General features: G+C 37.5%; 1 protein-coding gene across 7 annotated transcripts in view; it reads left to right on the top strand.

The window, feature by feature from the left end:
• Positions 1–21,524, top strand: part of PPFIBP2 (PPFIA binding protein 2) — a 94,280-nt gene that overhangs the window by 17,667 nt on the left and 55,089 nt on the right. For 6 of the 7 annotated variants that reach the window (XM_058025555.1, XM_058025557.1, XM_058025556.1 and 3 more), the window contains exon 3: positions 14,787–15,001. In XM_058025555.1, coding sequence (XP_057881538.1) covers positions 14,787–15,001 — 215 coding nt within the window. Of the gene's footprint in view, positions 1–14,409; positions 14,497–14,786; positions 15,002–21,524 lie in introns of those variants that run through there. The other variant, XM_058025558.1, reaches the window with a different exon arrangement.

The following is a 21,524-nucleotide window of genomic DNA, read 5'->3' as shown; positions in this document are numbered from 1 at the left end:
TACCCAGCAGCTTTTTTAGCATAAACAATCACTAGGGTTTGGTTTGTTTTTTGCATCTTCCTATGAGCCTTTATTCTCTATGTGCAAGACTGCAGAGATACACAGAACTGTAAATATGAATTGGGGATCGATATAACTGAAGTGACTTTTCACACTGATGGAAAAAGTTCTAGGCAAAGAGGAAAAATCACACATATATTTCCTTGTCCTGAGTGCAAAACCTTGTTCTAACAAGATTTTAACCAACAGGAGTTAACTGGGATTTTATTTTCTCACACCTAACAAGACACCATAGACAGGGAAGCATTGACCTTACCTCAGATGTATAAGGAAAGAATAAGAAAAGCAAGTCCCAAACCATAATTCATAAACCAGAGAACTGCAATACTTTTTGGCCACTGGGATGCCATGGGAGCTGTGCTCAGAAATCTCCTGCGCACAATGGAACTCAGTGTCTCTCTTGTGTGGTGATTTACACCCAGCTCTGCATCCACTGGGGACATCATGGATGCACTGGTGGTTCCCCTCTTCAGAAAAAGCAATTTAAATAGAGTGGCTCTTTTTCAAAGAGTCACTCTATTTAAATCGATTTTCAGATTAGAGCCTTGTTTATTTCCAGGAGCTGTAAGTTGTGAGGCTATGGCAATAGGTGTTTAGTGCTGGGTGTTTTTTCATGGTATGGAAAGATAACCTCCTAATATGTGGCAGAACTGATTAAATAGCAATATGTGACAGCCTAAGAAAATAAATTTTTTTCCTAAGTTTTGTGTCAGAAAAATAATGGAGGCCAGAAGACAGCTTTTCTTTTCGTTCAGAGGTTGGTTGATTTTAATATTTTTTTCCCTGCTCCTTTTTCACATTGTTTGTTTGTGCCATACCATTTCAGGGTTTAATCTTGATAAATAAGGAATAAAATGAAATTTTCCCAGGCTTTCAAGTGATGACATCACTTTTACCCCCATCACTTGGCTGTCTTGGTGGTGTAGAACACTAAAGCAGATGTTGGCAGAACTGTTCCCTGGAAATCAGCTGATCACAGCTGTTCTGTGCTGGTAAAGTAAAAAGATTCAGGCATAAATAAACTCCAGTGGGTTTATTTCCACACTGGTCATGAGCAACCCTTCCAGGAGAGTTGACTTTGTGACTTTGCATTGCTTCTATTTTCAGTCAGGTGTCCACTGATAGGCATCATAACATTGAGAACAGGCTTTTATAAAATATCTAATGGGAGAAGAAGCAAAATAATTTCCCAGACAGGGCATACATCAAGCTTCATGGATGTTAATGGAATGCTTCCCATATTATTTCAGTGTTATATCTGCCTGTACTAACAAAGAAACATATTGATTTGTTCCTATACTTAGGGAAAAACTCAGTTGTTTGGAAAGGTTGTTGACCTACTTCTTTATTATTTTCTCTTGCCAGGAATAGATAAAACTTTTTAAGACAGGTTAAGTCTGTTGTCATTCTCCTCTAGCCAATGTTCTGTGTGTTCCAGAACAATTTCTTGAATATTCTGGCATGACTGAAGGACCAAGCAGATCTGCTGGAGTCTATACTTGGATACAGCTGTTATCCCAATTTGTCTGAAACTGAGGCACAGAATGGTAATTTTGAGTTTGACTCTCCCTAATTCAATCCAGGAAGCTTCTGTATGCAATTTGGGCAGGGACTGGGAAACAGGAATGGTCTCTTGTCCTGTGTGGTGGTGAGAGAAAATACAAGGCAGAAAACCCATTTGAAAGGATGACTGTCATGCTGTGCTGAAACTTTCTAACTTCCTTTGGTTACAAGCATGGAGGAACATGAGAGCAAAACAGTGTATGGAGTAAAGAAGAAGCTGACAGCAGTTAGGAATTATTCAGACAATATACACAATCACACAATACGCATATGAAATTAGGCAATTATCAAGAATTAAAACACTGTATGTCATCCCACAGTCTGCAACAGCTGATAAGCCTCCAATCAGTGCAGAATTGGGAAATCATGTCCAGATAATGATTCTCCAAGCTCACTTTAAAAATAGGTTCAGCTGTCATATTGATAAGATCAAATCGCCAAGCCAAAATTATTTGAATATTGTTTTTGATGCAGAAAACATTTGGGTTTGTTGTCAAACATCCCATCCAGGTAGAGCTTCAAACATGGGAAAAATCATCTGTACAAATGTAGCTGCTCTTAGAGTTGACAGCAAAAAGCAAAAAGTCATTTTTTTAAGAGCTTGTGCTATTTCAATTCACTGTATCCAGAATCTATGGACATCTCCAGGATTCCAAGACCTAAGTTTACCTAAGTAAATTTAGGTAGCTGATAAAAATGACATTTTATTTTGCAATGAGGCCTGAGTGAGTACGCACTTCTGTTGGCCTCAGAAACTTCATCTTTAGGCACAAAGTTAGCATTACTCCCATTTTAGAGAATTGGGAAGTCCAGAGATGTATATTAACTTTTGAAGCTTGAGTATAAATGTATATGTACACATGCAAAAAGGGAGCATCCTAGCTCTTTAATCAGCCCTTGTTTCTTTTATTAAAAATAAATTGTTATTCTTATTATCAATAAAACATTGGATTGTGGCCATTTAGGGTAAGAACTGGGTATATGCAAATACATATCACAAGTATTTACAGATCTGCACTTTTAGCCTTCCAATTCTAGAAGTCCTACCCTGTGGTGGTGTTCACAGGGGTCCCAGGATAAGGGAAGAGATGAGAATCTTGACTCCATGTTTCAGAAAGCTGGTTTATTATTTTATTATATAATATATTAAAGAAAATTATATATTAAAACTATAGTAAAGAATAGAAAGGATTTAATCAGAAGGTTAGCAAGGAATAGAAGGAATGAATAAAATCTTGTGACTGCTCACAGCCTCCACACAGGTGGCTGTCATTGGTCATCAAGTAAGAACAATTCACATGCTGGGCAAGCAGTTTTCCAGATCACATTCCAAAGCAGCAAAACATGGAGAAGCTGAAGCTTCCCAGCTTCTCAGGAGAAAAGATCCTACCAAAAGGATTTTTCATGAAATATGTCTGTGGCACCACCCCTTGCTCCAGGAGGTAACATCTCTCCTGCGTGATTCTGATGAATCCAGCCAAGAAGTCTCACTGCAGCCTGTGCTCATTCTCAGTGCAGCACAAAACCTATTAGCATGAGGGAGGATTGTGAGGCAAGATTAACAAATTGAATTTCACTGGGCCTGATCAAATTTGACAGATAGGTCAGTGCTCCCAAGTCTTTTATGCCTCGGTACATCTGTACTGATAACCCGCCCTCATGGCTATATAAATTAGGCACGCTAAATGATTAGCCTTATTTGACTAAAATAGCAAAAAGGGCTAATGTGATTGTCAATGCACATCACTTAGCCATTAGCTGGAGTGACTTGCACTCCAAACAGAGGTTTCCTCTAAAAAAAAGCACCATCTATCAGATCCATCTACTCATTCTTCATTCAAGGTGCGTGACTTTGGCATTGTTTCCCTCTGAGCTTTAACCAAGTCATTACTTCTCTTTTTATGCAGCTTGTACCCATTTATTAATGTATGTTTCTTTATAGGACTGTAGATTTTGGTTATTTTTCTTTGCAATATATCATAACAAATTAATACAGTTTTTATTTTACTAATATTTTATATCAAACTGCTTCTCGCCACCATCAATTTGTAATTCCATTATTTCCCTTTGTGCTTAATGTAAAATTAACTGTAAAATCTAAAAACTCCCATCACAATATTTTGTTTGCTACAGTCTCTTCAAATTCACCAAGTCATCAGTGTAATTACTGAGTTCCCTTTTAACCAGAGCTCCTGCAATTATTGCTCACTGGAAAATAATGAGAAAGCTAAGTGTGTAATCACATAGGTCTGTATAAATGCTTCAGTATTAGCACAGAAAGATTAAAAAGCCAATACAATTGAAAAGTTGAGCAAGGAGTATTCATGTTTGAATTCCCTTCTCCTGAGCTGGCAGAATGTCGGTGTTCAGCTCGTGGCTTTGGCTGCTGTGTTAGAAACCCAGCACTGCCCAGCACAGCCTTGCTGGAAAAGGGGCCTCCAGAGGAAACTGTACCTCAGAGATAAACTGGCTTTTAGTTCAAGTTTAATGTATTTTCCTCATGGGATTTACCAGCCAGAATTTGCAGGAGGAGCTGTTAGTGGGGATTATTAAATCACCTCTAATAAGTGATTAGAACTTGGTTTCTACACAAAAAAAGAGCACTGCCACTCACTTGAACTCCTTTGGATGGGCTTTAGGTTCCGTGGAACACAGTTTTGCTGAGTTCCTAGATAAATAAAAGGCAATCACAGTATTTCCTGGTGACCTCATCCTTCACCCCTGAATAGCCACATGTCATCACAGCATTCATTCAGTCTCACAGCACTTCAACTGAGGAGGATGGACACCTCTGTTCTGCTTCAGGAGGGATTGAAATTGCTCAGACCAGACAGAGAGCACTTAATCCTATCTTTGTGTGTTGGGGAGGTGCTGGTGGGTCTCATTTGAAGTCCATGCTGGGTGACATGCAGCTGATGGGCACAGCTGGGACTGTGCAGAATGGCTAGAAAATAGTTTCTGTTTGTTCTTTTCAGTTTGTTCACTTCCAAACAGTTTTGTATTTTTATCACTTAAGTCCTATTCAAGGTTCACGACCCTTTCAAACTCAAAGTTTGGTTTCTGTAGTAAAGGTATGGTATAACTTATTAATAGGAATGCTTGGTATTTCCAAAGATTCGTATTAGAAAGTTATACCATATTTCTATGGCATAACTTTATAATAGGAATCTTTGGAATTTCAACTTCAGAGCATTGAACTGACTATTTAAAATAATGATAAGCACAACAGAACAATTTAAATAATAAGGAATTTCCTTCATTGCAGATCAAAGTAATTGGACAAACAGCAGTTGCAGTGGTTTTCTTGCATTTTCTAAATAAATTACAATTGTGTTAAAAGGCTGTGCTTCAGTTATGATTAGTGCATTTCCTTTTTATTTTCTATTATTTTTCAATCAATGATTTAGGCTATTTTTTTCTGAACAAAAGAAATAATATACCTAGAGCACTTATGTACCTTGTTACTGCTATGCATTACGTAAGGTGAGCATTTGTGAAGTTATAATATTGTGGGTTTTTTAACCATTAACTACAGTGTGTTTATGCATAGATCTTATAGCAAGAGAGATATGAAAAAGGAAATTGCATAGAAAATTACTTGAAACAAGGTCTTTGGTAGGGGAATACATAAATTCCTGTCATAACAGTTCCAGAAAACTTTGTGTCAAGAATGATGGGGGCTTGAGGGGGAAGGAAAGATAAGAATTGTGTGTGACCTCTAAATATCTAGGATATTAAAGGAGGAAACAAAAAAGCTGAACACAAGATTTATGGTTTATAATTTGTGGGGTTTTATTTTTTTGCCACTTAAAATTTGTTTAAGGTGCTGACATTTATTTTCAGATACTTGACTTCAGAAAAGATGATTAGTTAATTCCTCAGATATCAACAAAAACCTATTCATAGAAAAAATATTTTAAACATTTAAAAATAGAGCAGTTGATTGTTTTTCTGTTTACTCAATTCATAGCACTGAGAGATTCTTTCCTATAAATACTTAATTATTATCTAAAAAATAGGTGTTTAAAATTGTTTGCTGTAGGGTCCTTTGAAGGTCCAAGTCAAACTGATTTATTGATCTATTTGGTCTTTAACTTCCCTTGCAAGTGTTTCTGCCTTTCCAGCAAAACCACAAAATTAGAATTTTTTTGAAAATGGGAGTTAAAACTAATTCAAAATGGCAAAATGCTTACAGTTTAAAAATGCTACTTTAAATTTTTTATTCCTGACAAGAGATAGGTTTCTTCTAGTATAGAACAGCAGAAATGCTGTAGTGTCCTAGACACTTACACCAACTTACCAAACTGCAGCAATGCATTTGCAATTACACCAAATAAACTCCACACATCAATGCTGTTTTTACTGAGTTTTGAGGAAGGACTGAAAAGAAAAAGAAACATAAATAGCTGCAGATACAACATGTGGCAAAGAAAGGCAGTTAAACCATGATGGCCAAAAGCCCATGGGACTGAAAATCTGAGACACAAAGGTCCTTTTGTAGTTTGTATGATGTGATCTGTCCTTCAGTACATGAGTGAGTCAGTTCTTTAACAGGCAAGTGGACAGATTGCCAAGAGTTAAATTTAAAGGAGTTTGGTATCATTAAATTCAAAATTGTATCTTGTCCACTTCTTACTTTAAGCTAATGAAATTGATTTGAGAGTCTTTTTAAAAGCGAAAACTGTGTGATCTTAATGAAACAAGATTCCTTCACTTCCTCACAAACTGAATGATCTTACTACTGCTTATTACAAACAAATACAGATTTTGTGCTAAAAACACTGTTTTACTTAGACTAATGATTTCACTGGCCCTAAATACACTTCTTTTTTATGTGTAATCTAAAAAAAAAAAAAAAAAAAAAAAAAAGAGAGAGACAAAATTCTTGCAAGTATTTTTTATTCTTTAATAAATGTGTTGATCCTGCTTTTCCTGTGCAATGGAGACTTAGCCTCAAACGTCCATCACAGCTGCATAATCCATCCTCCTTTTTTTTCCACCAGGCTGCTTAGCTTGTGTTTCTGGGTAGGAGAGACTTCCTTTGTTGTAGCTGTGTGTGCAGTCCCTAAAAGTGCTGCACATCACAGCTCAGCGTCTGGAAGCTTGTAGGAAAGAAGTTCTGAGTAATTACACCTATAATTTGCATAAGAAATTATAGACAGTTCCTGGAAATTGTCTGAAAGATTCTGTGTGTGATTGTAGGCAGAGCTCAGCTGAAAATCATCTGAGCTGCATGAAGCTCTCATCTGAATGTGGTCATTAGTGTTTTTAGGCTTGGAAATTTTTTCCCAGGGCTTCCTGCTAATCCAGCTTAATAGTTACTTTTCCCTGTAGTTAAAGATCTAAAAGCAGAGATTTGAGGAGAAGTTTATATGAGCTGTGATTCAAAACACACCGTTTGTGATGTATTCTGCATCACAGGAGGGGAAGAAAGGGTTGTGTGAGCTCCCTCTTCACTCCTTCTGCAGGAGGCTTAGGATCCAGGAGGCTGAACTATGTCCTGTCCAGCCCTTACTGCCAGTTTGCATAAATTCACATTTTTAAGGCTGTCTTCATGAGGAAAAGAAAACTGCTTCAAAGAACATTGCACTGTGTAATCTTGATGGAGGGAGGAAGAACTTGGACAACCTAGATGATCACTGAGTAAAAATTCAGGTAAAAAATGTGTTCTCTAGCAGTGTAATGATTGACTGAAAGGCCAGAGGAAAAGTATGTTTATAACTTTATTCTAACCACTCTTGGTCAGATGTCAATAGTGTTACTGATGAATATTTTCACCTTTCTATAAAGTCATCCTTATCCAGCATAGATGTAGGTTTTGGTGTTTGCTGGGGGGTTTTTGTTGTTTTCTGCTGATTTGTGATCTAAAGGAGCCAGCATTCTTAGGAAAAACTCTTTTTAACCACTGATGGCTGAGTTATACATTACCTGGAATTTTTTCTTTTTTTTCAAACTCAGCCAGTTTGAGAATAAAAAGGTTGAGATGAGAAGAATGAATGCAGGGGATCAGAAGTTAAGATGCAAGGGAAGGTGAGAAATCAGACACAACACCTACTGCTAGGAGAGATGGAAGCTGTGTGATGGATGAATGCACACAACATGGGCTGAGGAGAGGGGTTTTCAACCTGGCAGGGCTTTTACCTCTCTCTTTACTTGCGCCTGGTAACTTATTTTTGGAAGCTACTGGCAGTGCTGTTTTCTGAATAGGTTATGTATTTGCCCAAAAGGAATGTTTCTTTGAAGCCATTCTGCTAATTGCAAGGAACTCTGAGAGAAAAATGTGCTTGCACAGTCAGGGTGGGAGAAATGAGTAACTTAAAAGTTGTTTTGCTTGTTTCATGACTTATTTTATTCTTTCTGCCTGCATATAATGTGCTTTAACCTCCTTCACTCACTGACTGTGTGGGGAGGAGCGGAGGGAGCTACGTGGAATGTCTCAGTTTAAACACTTTTTCTCCCTTTCTTTCTTTTTTTTCCTGCCCTTCTAAAGTAAGCATTCATGATGAGTAATTGTGCTCCAGGAGTACACTAGGGGAAACCATGGTGTTGGGTATTGTATAAACTTCATGACAAAAGATTCCCCTGTGTCCTGTTTGCCCCTGGAAAAAGAAGTGAGGTGCAGGAAGACTGTGACTTGCTCAAGAAAAAAAATTAGTCCTTTGGCAAGAGTTTGAAACTTTAATAATTTTTCCTGAGTATTGATAAAATTCTGGTGTTTGAACTGCATTCTTCCCCTCTTCAGTTATTTATAATAAAGCTACACAGATATAGACAGCTGTTAATGGTGGAGAATGCTAGTAACAAATAATGTTGTGTGGCATCTCTTTTTCTTTTTATTTTCATTAATCTGCAAGAATACCCAAATTCTTACTGTCTGGTGCTAAAACTTCATCTGCTTTGCAGCACAATGATGCCAAGGTTTAAATCAAGGCAAAGAAATACAATTATTTGCTCCTACACACTTCTGTTTTCCATCGTGTGTTCTTTTGGTGAGCAGTGCAATCCTACTTAATATGAAACTACATGGAAAGCAAATAAGAGAAGCAAGCCTGTGATTCATTTGAATTTTTAGCAGTAAATCAGGAAGTTTTCTGAATTAAAATGCTGAGTTGGGCTCTGTATTTCTGCATTTCTGTCCCTAGCACCAAGTGCATTATTTGTTGCATTCAGAGGAGTTCTCCATTTTCCATTGAAGCCAGGAGAATAAAAGGGACCATGTTAGCAATCCATAGCAAACCAGTTTTAAAGTAATTGGGCATTTTGCAAAATGTGAGGATGCAGAGAATTCTGCCAGTCTGAACTGTCAGTTGAAGAGCTTGGGATAACTCAAGGATGCCTATGAGGCATGCCCAGTCTCAGGAAATCACAGAATTCCTGGTTGGCTCTGCCTGTGCTCCAGCACTTTAGAAATTTTACCCTTTATAGAATCAGTTTCCTAAACGTGGCAGTCCATGTATGTGCATGTTGTTTTCCCTGGTATTTTGGAAGAGGCAAATCAAATGAGGGCATGATGAAATGTGTGAATATCACTGACAGTGTACAATTATAATATAATTAACAGAATATAATTAATATAATAACACTCATAACACAGAATATTAAATTATTATAATTAATATAATATCACTTACATTATATAATATCAACAGAATTTTCCTGCATCACCTGGGATTGTTTGCCGTGGAAAGCAGATGCTGCCAGGAGTGTTGTAGTTATGATAATGCAAGGATTGAGGCAAGAGGTGATACACAGTGAGTCACAGTGGTACATTTGATGGACGTGTTTATCTGCCTAGCACAATCATCTGAACTCCTGAACAACTGTTTTAAATTGTATTTAGCTTGGCTTTTTTTTTTCCACTCCTGAAGTATTTGTTGTGGGTCTGTAAGTTTATCTGGTTTTGTTTGGATTGGGTGGGTTTTTTTGTTGTTGTTGTTTTTTTCTCTTGTCTATAAATAAAAAAATATTCATGAAACTAGCTTGAAAAAAATCTATAGCAGAATGCTCCTTTCAATTTCTCCCATTCCATAAATATTCTAAATTGCCAGTTCATTGAAGGGGTAGCCAACACAGCTGATTATGAAATAGCTTTGAATCCTGCCTGATTTTCTAGGGTGGAAAGTGCTTGCTAAGCAAAAAGGAGATATTGGCATGGAGTTTCCCAAAAGAGTGAGAAATGGCACAATAACCAAGGAATCAATGCTACTGAAGAAGTCAGGGTCATGTTATCAGTTTGTGTGTGCTGAATGAAAAGATGGCATTGATTATATGATCCAAATGTCCCCTTACTCAATTTGGAAATCTGTTCTTTTTAGTTTAATAGTTTAATATTAATCTGCATTAGGAGATACAGAAACAAGCTGTAGCCTGCCTGAGTCGCTGAGAGCATAGGAATACATTAGAAAATGTCATTTAGGGGTTGTAGAAAATAAGCCCTGCAGAGCAGACAGTTGATCCTCCCCTGAAAAGGAAGTAATTCAGGAAGGCAAGGCTGGTTTACAGGGTGAGGTTGGCTCCTGTGGCAGCCTTGGAGCACCAGATATTGAAGAAACTTTATCTTGCACATGGTCTTGGCCAGAAATTAAGATGAGATCTTGCACTTGAGGTATTAAAATAAACTCATAAGCAGCAGAGGTCAACAGGATCAAACAGAATATTCTGAGGCAGAAAAGAGATTAAGGTAATATGGAGTGCTCCAGTAGTGAAAATGACTGTTGCTTTACCAAAATAAAAAAAGAAAAATCCTACTACACAGCCTTGAAAATTTTCCAGGAAGAGATTTTCATTATTTAAAATTGTCAAAACATGGATTGCATGGTAGAATTCAAGCCACACAATTTTTTGCAAAGACATGACAGACTACTTTGGGTGATTGAAAGATTTCTTGAAGAAAACCTGGTTATTTTAATTTTCCCAAAAGCTGTGAGTAAAATTGGGCATTCATTAAATGAGACACCAAGTATGGTCTTTGTTCAAAAAACTGGTTGACATGGGAACAATATTAAATTATTAATATTTATATTAATATTATTGTTAATATTATTATTAGTTACATTAATAATTTAATATCCATGTTAAATTATTAATATTAATATTATTAAATATTAAATTATCAATTAGCAGTTTGATTAAAAGCTGCTTTAGTTATTTCTGTGTCCCAGGACCTCCAGTGTTGGTGTATTCATGGGATGTGTATCAGGCTGCAGGTAAAATGAAACATTGGGTTCAAACACAGTTTGCAATGCCCATATCATGGGAGATAAATGACCACAGCAGGCAAACTAACACTGATTAATGTGAGGTACTGTGCATTCAAGAAGAAAATCTGAATTCCTTATACATTTTGACATCACATTAGATACATCTGCTCAGGGGAAAAATAAATTTAGAAGGTCATTGTCAAAGATTTTTGTTCCCTTTATTACTGACACATAAACTATGTTAAATACAGGAGTAAAAAGAAGGATAGCAAGGAGATTATTAAAATCCCCTTGTGTGCATCAATTATGTAGTCTACTAATGAATACTAAATGCTACGTGGAGCCAGTACAATGTGAATAATCAAAAACGCAAAAAAATCTCCCATTACATCAAATAGGAAGGGAAATTGTGATTTTTTTTTTTTTTATGCCAGAGAGAACATGAGTGAAGATGTGTACAATCTATTATACACACGAGGAAATGAATTGTAAGTAAAAAGTTCTAAAAGTAGAGCAAATAGAAATTTTCTACCTGACTGCTTCTTAGCCTTGACTTAAGTTTTCCTGGTCCATGAGTAGGATCTGGTTTGTGTTTCTGGCATAGGAAAGAAGCCTTGGCAGTTTCTCTGCTATTGCTGCTCACTGGAGACCAAAATGAATGCTGCTGGCCCTCTCTGTCAATTTTCTACCAGCCCTAAATGACCCAGAGAATTTGTCTCTAATATTTCTCAAGCAGATGGGTTTTCCTGAAAAAATTAATAAATTGGTAACTTACTCTGGTACAGTTTTGTCAGTCTGTTAAGTTGCTCACTGTAAAAAAAAAATCAACAAAGTATCAATGGAAATGTGTTTAATTATGATTTTGAATATGCAGATATGGTTTTGGTTTGCCTCAGTTATTCATGGTTGTTGTATCCTGTCTCAGTTAAATATCGTGTGAACCAGAAATATGTAAACGGGTGAAGTCTGTTTTATATTTGCCAGCTAACACAGAGATGGTGTTCACCACATAAATACACTTGTGCACACAAATTTCAGGAGCAAACCAAGGCCTCTTTTTGTTTTGGCTTTTTTTCTTTATTTAATGTGAGTGAAATTTGAAGGTGACATGGAAGATTATTAAGAAATATTATTAGCTTTTAATTTTAGGGAACTAAATTACATTTTCTTGTTTGAGATTGTGAAGGGCTCTTTTAGAGCAGTTGCACACATTGCTCTGCTGTCCTGTGGCTGAGAAACAACTGAAGGTTGATTTACCTGGTGAGAGGCACACAAAAGTGAATTTGGAGACTCCATTTATGGTAGGATCCCATCAGGTGTCTGGTCAGAATGTTTTAATCAGCAAACAGCTGAAGCAAGGATTTTTTTTTCTGTATCAAAGAGCAACCAAGTCATTACCTATCAATGGGTACAGCCTGTAACTTTCAAGCTGGTATTACACCATCTTACATGGGGCCATGTAATATCACATGCACCCATGTAATATTACTACCATATCACATGGCCCCATATTATATTACGTGGCCCCATGTAATATTACACCATATCACATGGCACCATGAAATATTAAATAGGGCCACGTAATATTCCGCCATATCACACGGCCCCATGTAATATTGTATGGGGCCATGTAATATTACATGGCCCCACGTAATATTATGCCATATCACATGGCCCCATGTAATATTACACCATATCACATGTGGCGATGCTATATTACATGGGGCCATATAATATTATACCATATTACATGGGGCCATGCTGTATCACATAGCGCCATGTAATATTACGCCATATCACATGGCCCCATATAATATAACATGGGCCTATTTAATATTATGCCGTATCACATAAGGTCATGCTATATAACATGGCCCCATGTAATATTACACCAGATCACATGGGGCCATGCTATATTAAACGGGGCCATGTAATATTACACCATATTACATGGGGCATGTAATATTAAGCCATATTACATGGCCCCACGTAATATTATGCCATATCACATGACCCCATGTAATATTACACCATATCACATGTGGCGATGCTATATTACATGGGCCTATTTGATATTATGCCATATTACATGGGGCCATGCTGTATCACATAGCCCCATGTAATATTACACCAGATCACAGCGGGCCATGCTATATTACATGGCCCCATGTAATATTACACCAGATCACAGGGGGCCATGTAATATTACACCAGATCACATGCGTCCATGCTATATTACATGGGGCCATGTAATATTACGCCATATCACATGGGGCCATGCTATATTACATGGCCCCGTGTAATATTACGCCATATCATATGGCCCCATGTAATATTTCATCGCCCCATGTAATATTACGCCATATTCCGTAACACCATGTAATATTACATGGGGCCATGTAATCTTGCGCCATATCACATGGGGCCATGTTACATCACATGGGGCATGTAATATTAAGCCATATCACATGGCCCCATGTAATATTATGCCATATCACATGGCCCCATGCAATATTACGCCATATCACATGGCCCCATGTAATATTTAATCGCCCCATGTAATATTATGCCCTATTCCGTAGCCCCATGTAATATTACATGGGGCCATGTAATATTGCGCCATATCACATGGGGCCATGTTACATCACATGGGGCATGCAATATTAAGCCATATTACATGGCCCCACGTAATATTATGCCATATCACATGGCCCCATGTAATATTACACCATATCACATGTGGCGATGCTATATTACATGGGGCCATATAATATTATTATATTATGCCATATTACATGGGGCCATGCTGTATCACATAGCCCCATGTAATATTACGCCCTATCACATGGCCCCATATAATATTACATGGGCCTATTTAATATTATGCCGTATCACATAAGGTCATGCTATATTACATGGCCCCATGTAATATTACACCAGATCACAGGGGGCCATGTAATAATACACCATATCATATGCGTCCATGCTATATTACATGGGGCCATGTAAAATTACGCCATATCACATGGGGCCATGCTATATTACATGGCCCCATGTAATATTACGCCATATCATATGGCCCCATGTAATATTTCATCGCCCCATTTAATATTACGCCATATTCCGTAGCCCCATGTAATATTACATGGGGCCATGTAATATTGCGCCATATCACATGGGGCCATGTTACATCACATGGGGCATGCAATATTAAGCCATATCACATGGCCCCATGTAATATTAAGCCATATCACATGGCCCCATGTAATATTACATGGCCCCATGTAATATTACGCCATATTTCATGGGACCATGCTATATTATACGGGGCCATGTAATATTATGCCATATCACATGGCCCCATGTAATATTACATGGGGCTCCATGTAATATTGCGCCTTATTACATGGCCCCATGTAACATTACGCCATATCACATGGCCCCATGCTATATTACATGGGGCCGTGTAATATTGCGCCATATCAAATACAAAAAATATGTTTAGACCAGCAATGGTCATTTATGTTTTTCTAGATGTGGTAACATGATCTATTTTGACCCCAGTTTCCTTTCTGAGAGCTGCATCTGTCATTCATTTCTTTGAAGTGTGGGGACTTTCAGTGGTGTAGCTGAGAAGTTAGTGACATCTCATGGCAGCTGTGGAAAACTACAGGTGATTTGGGATAAGCTTTGGGATTTATAATTTGGACATTGCAAACGTGATCTAGGTCAAAAATCTTTTTTTGATATGCGTGTACAAACCTCTTGCATTTGGTTCTCCAGATTTCATGACTTCGCTAGAGACTAATTCAGGTATTTCTAAGCCTGAAATGAAGGTTTTCAGCCTGGAGTGAAACTTTTCACTCTCAAGTCCAAATATTGCAGCATGCAGTACCTATTAATTTGCCACCCACAAAGCAATTATATGACATTATTGCCTCTCCTCACTTTGTTTTTCTTTAGGCACAAAGTCAGCCACAGAGTATGCTAATGGTGGTTATGATATTGTGTCACCTGCTCCATCAGTGTACCTGGGCACATTTCAAATTCTGCACCTCCTGGAAGATCTGAAGATGGCCCTGGAGATGCTGGAGGACCCTCAGGAGAAAGAAGCTCTGAGGAACCAAATCCCAGGGGCCACAGCACTGTGTCTGAGGGAGTGGTTTGAGGAGAACCTGGTGAGTTGCTATTTCAGCTTTTCCATTTTGTCTGCAAACAGGGTTGGGTCAAGTATTCCCATGCTTAAATCATTTCCATAAAAACTGAAATCTACATACTTAGGGAACTGCAAGGGGTGGTGAGCAATAACAGCTGAGGATATAACTGCTTTAAGTACTGATTTCTAAAGCAATGCAGATATAGGAGTAGAAGAAGTAGATAAAAGACCTTATTTTGTCCTTTGGGGGGAGCAAGGATAGTAAAAATGAAGTACAAAAAAAGTTGCCATTTCTGTGGTTTTTTTAATTTTTTTTTATTTTGTTCGCTTTATTTCACTTTTTGCTGGAGATAACAAATTTATAACTATTTACAAAACTTCTAACTTGTAAACTGTCAGTTTAGAATAGAGTGGCATTGTCTGTTGAAGGGACAGATCCAGACTGGATGATCCTCCTTTCCTTTTCCTTACTGCATTGCTCTTATAATCAGTATTACAAATCACCAAATCATCCTGTACACCAGGCAGGGGGGTAAAAGCAGGAAAGCCTTTGATTCTGAAGGGGACACATTCCTCTTGGGACAGATGGGGAATAAACCTCTGACTACACTGGAAAAGGCTGAGATTTACCAGGTGAAGAGATAGACCTCAAAAGTAGAGACTCCCTGGGTGTAAAGGAAGAGAAACACAAGATTCCCCTTCCCCAAACCTGCCACTGCCAGCATTCTGCCTAAAGTGTATTTTAGTGTATTTTAATTGTTGTATTCAACTGAAAAGTTACATAAAAGATTGCTTAATATCAGTAGCAGTATTTGAATTGCAACCAACATTGTATGGGAAATATATGCAGCAAACAGTGGAGGGTGAAATAATTCCTTTGAGATTTTATTGTTTTGAGCTGTTACAGGTTAAATAGCAGCTCTAAACGGAGAGGGATTTTCTTTTGTGAGTGATTAATTGCACATCTGTTTACTTTTGGGGTCCATGCACCTTCCTTTGCAGCTGGAGAGCTGCTCTAGCATGTCACTGAATAGCTTCAGAGACTACAGCAATTGCTCTGTTTCTAACATTTTACTCAAATGGGCACCAAGAATATTCCCAACTTATCTGATTAGGCACCCATTAGAAACTAAAAGCAAAAAAAGCCATTCCATGTTCTTAAAAGCAAATAAGTGCAGGTCTGTGGCTAGAAAATCCTGTTTGGGCCCACGTGAGAGAAAGGAATGAGAATTTGGTCCCAGTTTTGAAAGCTAAAGGTGTAGGCAATGTTTAATTTGCATTTACAGTGTTGGATTTTGGATTTAGATATCCTTAGGCCAGCTCTTACCAAATGCTTGCCACAGCAGAAATTTTAATGATTTTTCTAATCTTTATGATAGCTAAGAGATGAGTTTAGTCCATAAAAGACATATTTTTCAGAGTTGTTCACAGTAAAATTGGACCTGTATCAAGAGTAGTATTCATTTGACAGAGCAATTGGGCAGTCTGGACTCAGAATCAAGAAAACAGGGAAGGTGCTGTTTGGAGTATCTCTAGTGCAGCATGGACAGGTAACTGCATTTCAAATATTCTGCACTGCTCTGCATCGAGGGAGGGTAGTGCACGGCTGCTGTGACTGTTATTTGAAAATGGATAGTAATCTTATATATTTGAAGAACTTTCTTGAATTTTTCTTTTTAAATGCCAATAAAATTTGCAAGCATGCATGTAATTGCTGTGGAAGAAAACTGATAAAATTCAGCTCATTAAATGAAATGAAAGATGTATTTCACAGTTGTGTCCCACACTGAAATTTCCTTCATTCCAGCCCATTTCAGAGCTATGAAACGTGGCACTTAATATGTGTCGTATGCCAGGATAGCTGAGGTAGTGAGTTCTAAACAATGAGATCTCTGCATCTCAGTGAATCCATCCACACTGGGAGCCTCAAAGGCAGTCTGGTGATCATTACTCCATGAAATGCTGGAATATCATAAAAAAAACCCACTCAGATGTGGCACATTCTCCACTGTCTCATCTAAGCATTCTGCCCATTAAAATAGTGTATTTTAATTGTTGTATTCAACTGAAAAGTTACATAAAAGATTGCTTAATATCAGTAGCAGTATATGAATTGCAACCAACATTGTATGTGAAATGTATGCAGCAAACAGTGAAGGGTGAAATAATTCCTTTGAGATTTTATTGTTTTGAGCTGTTACAGGTTAAATAACAGCTGTAAATGGAGGGGGATTTTCTTTTGTGAGTGATTAATTGCACATCTGTTTACTTTTGGGGTCCATGCACCTTCCTTTGCAGCTGGAGAGCTGCTCTAGCATGTCGCTGAATAGCTTCAGAGACTACAGCAATTGCTCTGTTTCTAACATTTTACTCAAATGGGCACCAAGAATATTCCCAACTTATCCTGATTAGGTCCCCATTAGAAAATAAAGATACAAAAAGCCATTCCATGTTCTTAAAAGCAAATAAGTATGCTTCTTTCAAGGAAAGTGTGTTGTTCTCCTTCACTTCAGTGTGGTTGAAAATTGTATCAAAAAATCATTTCAGGTGCCATGGCTAATCAAGAATACAAACAGTATTCTTGTACAAAGAAACAAACAGTTTCTTTGCTGCTTATAGATACTACACCTGGTCTCACCTGCCTTCAGGGCCATAGCACCAAACTCTGGAATTTATCAGGCATCAAATGTCACCAAGTGGTGTTTCAGATTAATTTAATTTTTATTCTATTTTTTTTTTAAATCAGTGGTAACTTTAATATTCTTTTTCCGGTCTGCTCTAGGTGTGAGTACCAAAGATGTGGAAAAATTTAGAGATGTCTAGAATAGGAAAACTTAATCCTCATGTTTCATACCTGATATTACCTTCCCTGTTAACTCTTTGGAGACCAGCTGCTGAATTCCTTCTTCTTATGTAGCCAACAATGATTTGGTGTTTCCTCTAAAATCAAGGCACAGCATCTGTTGAACTAAGCTGTTCTTTTCAAAAAGGCCTCTTTTTTTGGTTTTTTCCCTGTTTCTGGGGTCTGGGATATATGAAAAATTCAGGTTCCTGAGTTTACAGAATAACTAGACACAGTAACTGTTCTGTCCCTGCTTTGAGATAGATGAAATAGGTTTGACAAAGTTAGCACTGAATTTAGAAATATTCTGTGTCTTGTGGAATGAGTGTTTTATAGTTGCTGTAGTTGCACAAATCTTTTGGCATACCTAAAATGGCAGAAAACGTGATTAATTATAGACTTTTAAGTACTTAGGAATTGTATTAAAAACTTTTACCTTGAAGAGAATGTCTGAAGTGTTTTACATGGCTTTATGATTGTAAATTCTTTGGCCTTAAAAACGACACAAAGACCTAGGGATTATCTGGGAGAGTTTGTACAAAACAAATTCATGGGTAGTATCCATGTTTCTTGTTAAATATTTCAGTATTGGCAGTGGCCATGTGACCTGTCACAAAGCAGATAGTAATTTCATCATTAAAAATTAACTGCTGCAGTGACAATTTGGCTTTGTGAGCTACAAGAGGATGTATTTAGTTACAGTTTCATAACTCTAAATGAATTTCCACACTGTTCATTCTGGGTTTTATTCTATCTACCTTTATGCAATCCTTTTTTGAGTAAAGAGGAACACTTGTGTTCTTACAATGGACCTTAAGCCTCATGTTGAGGATTGCAAAACATGATCTTCCTCCTAGTGGAACATCTATACTTAAAGCAAACCACTCCATCTTGTAGCTTTATAGAATGACCCTTAAAATGCCAATGCTTGAAAACTCATTAGTATTTTCCTGATTATTCAAAGGTTTTTTGGAAGCCTGACTCTGAAAATATTTCTAAATATTCTCAATTTGAGGAAATGGAGAGAAGAGCAGAAGAAATAGTAGAGGAGCATGCTGTAGAAGCAATTTTTAATAAATGTGGTTTGCCTTATGATATGTGCTGTGCTTTGTTTCTTTTGAGGATCTGTTCTTTAGTGGTAAAACCAGAGACTTTTTAGCAAGAAACAGGACAAATTCTTTACAGTATTAGTTGCTAATAGCTCATAATTAATGTTCAAAAGAGATTGTTTCCAGTGTGGGTTAAAATACAGGAATATTTTTCTCCAGTATCTTAACAAAGACTTGAGTGAAAACAGTCAAGCCCAGTTCAGAATTCTGACTCAATGGAGCTTGTGGAGTTTGGAAATCACTTCAAAGTTTTATTTTAAGCATGTGTTAAAGTGCTCTGCTGAAACATAATCACTGGTCTCTCTATTTCACTTTTGTCCAAGATTCATTTCACAGGATCACCCTTCCAGAGGAGAGGCAGAAAATGACTGAATTCAGGGCACTTCCAGGCACTTGAAAACAGGCTTTTATAAAAGTATCAATAGCATTTTTCAGCAACAGCTGAGTGGGAAGGGAATGTATTCTGAGCAACACCAGTTACAGTCATTTATCTGCTGGGAGATCTGGCTGCAGAACTCAGCTGCTGGGAGTCCTGATGGAGATATTTATAGCTGCATCTCCCCACTGCCAAGAGATACCAGCACATGTTGGATTGAAAAGGGAGCAGCAGGGCCTGCTTGGGACAGTGTGGAAAAGCAGTCACTCCATAAGCATGCGTGTTTATTTTTGCCAGCTTGAAACATTAGATGGGCTCTGTTTTCTGAGAAGGACTCAGAGCTGAAAGGTGAATATCCCAATCCTCCCTCTTGGTGAACTGATGATGCAAGGTCCAAGATTTTCCAGTCCAGGCCTGGAAAATCTGCTCCTCTCAGGGCTCCCCAGGTGTTTCAGAGCAATGCGCAGGACACCAGAGCCAGCAGAGAGCTGCTCTTCATGGGTTCAGAAATTTAGGAAAACCAGAGAATGCCTTGGAGACAGTGGAACTGCTGGTGCACAGAGCCTGCATGGGACTTTTCTAAACCAGGCCTGATTTTTCCAAAGTTCTGTGGTTGCTTTGTCTGGGAACCAACCCCCTCACCTCTGACTGCTCTCAGAAGAAGTAAGGTCTCCTCTATGTGAAGAACTGATAGAAGTTTAAAAGAGTTTTGCAGTGGATAGGACTGATTTAGATCTCTTTATTAAAATGTCATTTTCTTTCACCTTTGTAAGGATCAGTAGTGTTTAACAGAGCCACCTCAAACTACAGTGAGCAGAAGTGCTTAAACAGGATTGAGTTGTGGCTTGAGGCTGAGAGCACTCATGGAAGACAGGTGGTATTCCTGCTATAACAGAAATATCATAAATATTATAAAATAACTGTATTTTATGTTAGTTTTCCAAGATTCAAGGTACTCTCCTGGCATCTATGAAGTGCAATCCTCAGCTATGTGGCCTACCCACACCTTGATGCTGTCAGTGAAATACTCTGTATGAAGCCAGGATTTTGTGTAGAAATTGCAAGTTATCCTTCAGACATACACTTTCTTCAGTTCCATTTGTACAAGTCTCATTCAGCTCTTGGCTTCAGTGCCTTCCTTTGCACTAAGTGGCTGAATATCTCACTAATTCATCTTTCCTTTTGTGTGATGCTATTCATGGAGTCCTTTTTCCATCTTACCTTCTGATCTCACTACAATCTCCAGCTGCATACTTTTCACTGATTTAAATGTTACACACAGTATTCATTTAACAAACATTGGTGTATAAATGCATTTTTCAAGTGGAGCTACAGGAAACATTGGAAAATGCTTTTCATAAAGTAATTAACAGAGGGATTGGTGAGAGTAAATCGTTTCCTTAAACAATGGTGTTGACAGAAAAGGTGTAGAGGTTACATAGAGAAACTGAAGACAAAATTTCATTTAAAAAAGTCCCTGTATTGATTTGGAGGCATTATTTGCACAATAGAAGAAGGGCATAACTTTGAAGTATTTCTCTGTATAAACCCTATTCACATTTCACACAATCTGGATGGATAGGCTAACCTATTGAAACTTGCTAAATTTTATTGGTTATGAGAAACATAGCAATATTGTATCCACAACAAAGTTATTTCATTCTCTTTTGGATTAGTATGCTAATAACAGGAAACTAAATATTTTTTCAGCTTTTGTGACCATTCTGAAATGAGAAAAAAACCCACTTATTTTGGCCAAATTTTCTAAACATGTTGACATCCTGTTCTTTTCCAGAAGTTGGGAACAACAGGCTTAATTTTCCTCAGTAATAAAATGCTTAAGAAAAAAAGGGAAAAGAATATTTGTCTATTCCTTATCAGAAATAAGGACTTTTAAAGGTCTATCTGCAGTTTATTCTATTTTGATGGTTTTGGTTTTTTTTTTACTATTTTTTCCATTCTGAAATTTAGAAAAGAAAAATCTGATGTACATCATAGAGAGGAGAGGCAAACTGTTACCTGGTATTGTATTGGTGTGTATCCAAATATTTGGTAAATATCCTGTTTCAAGTGTCTCACATCCTCATTTATTGCAGCTTTAGTAGTTTCAGCAGTGCTTTGAAGCATTTGAGACAGGAAACTAAACCTGACATTGTAATGTGTTGCGTGGTAGGATGAAATTAAATATCTTTAATTATTTTCTTTACATACCAGTGTA

The sequence above is a fragment of the Melospiza georgiana genome, chromosome 6, assembly GCF_028018845.1.
Source record: "Melospiza georgiana isolate bMelGeo1 chromosome 6, bMelGeo1.pri, whole genome shotgun sequence".
Classification (NCBI taxonomy): domain Eukaryota; kingdom Metazoa; phylum Chordata; class Aves; order Passeriformes; family Passerellidae; genus Melospiza; species Melospiza georgiana.
The sequence above is the reverse complement of the archived record's forward strand: the minus strand, read 5'-3'. Positions and strand labels throughout refer to the sequence as shown.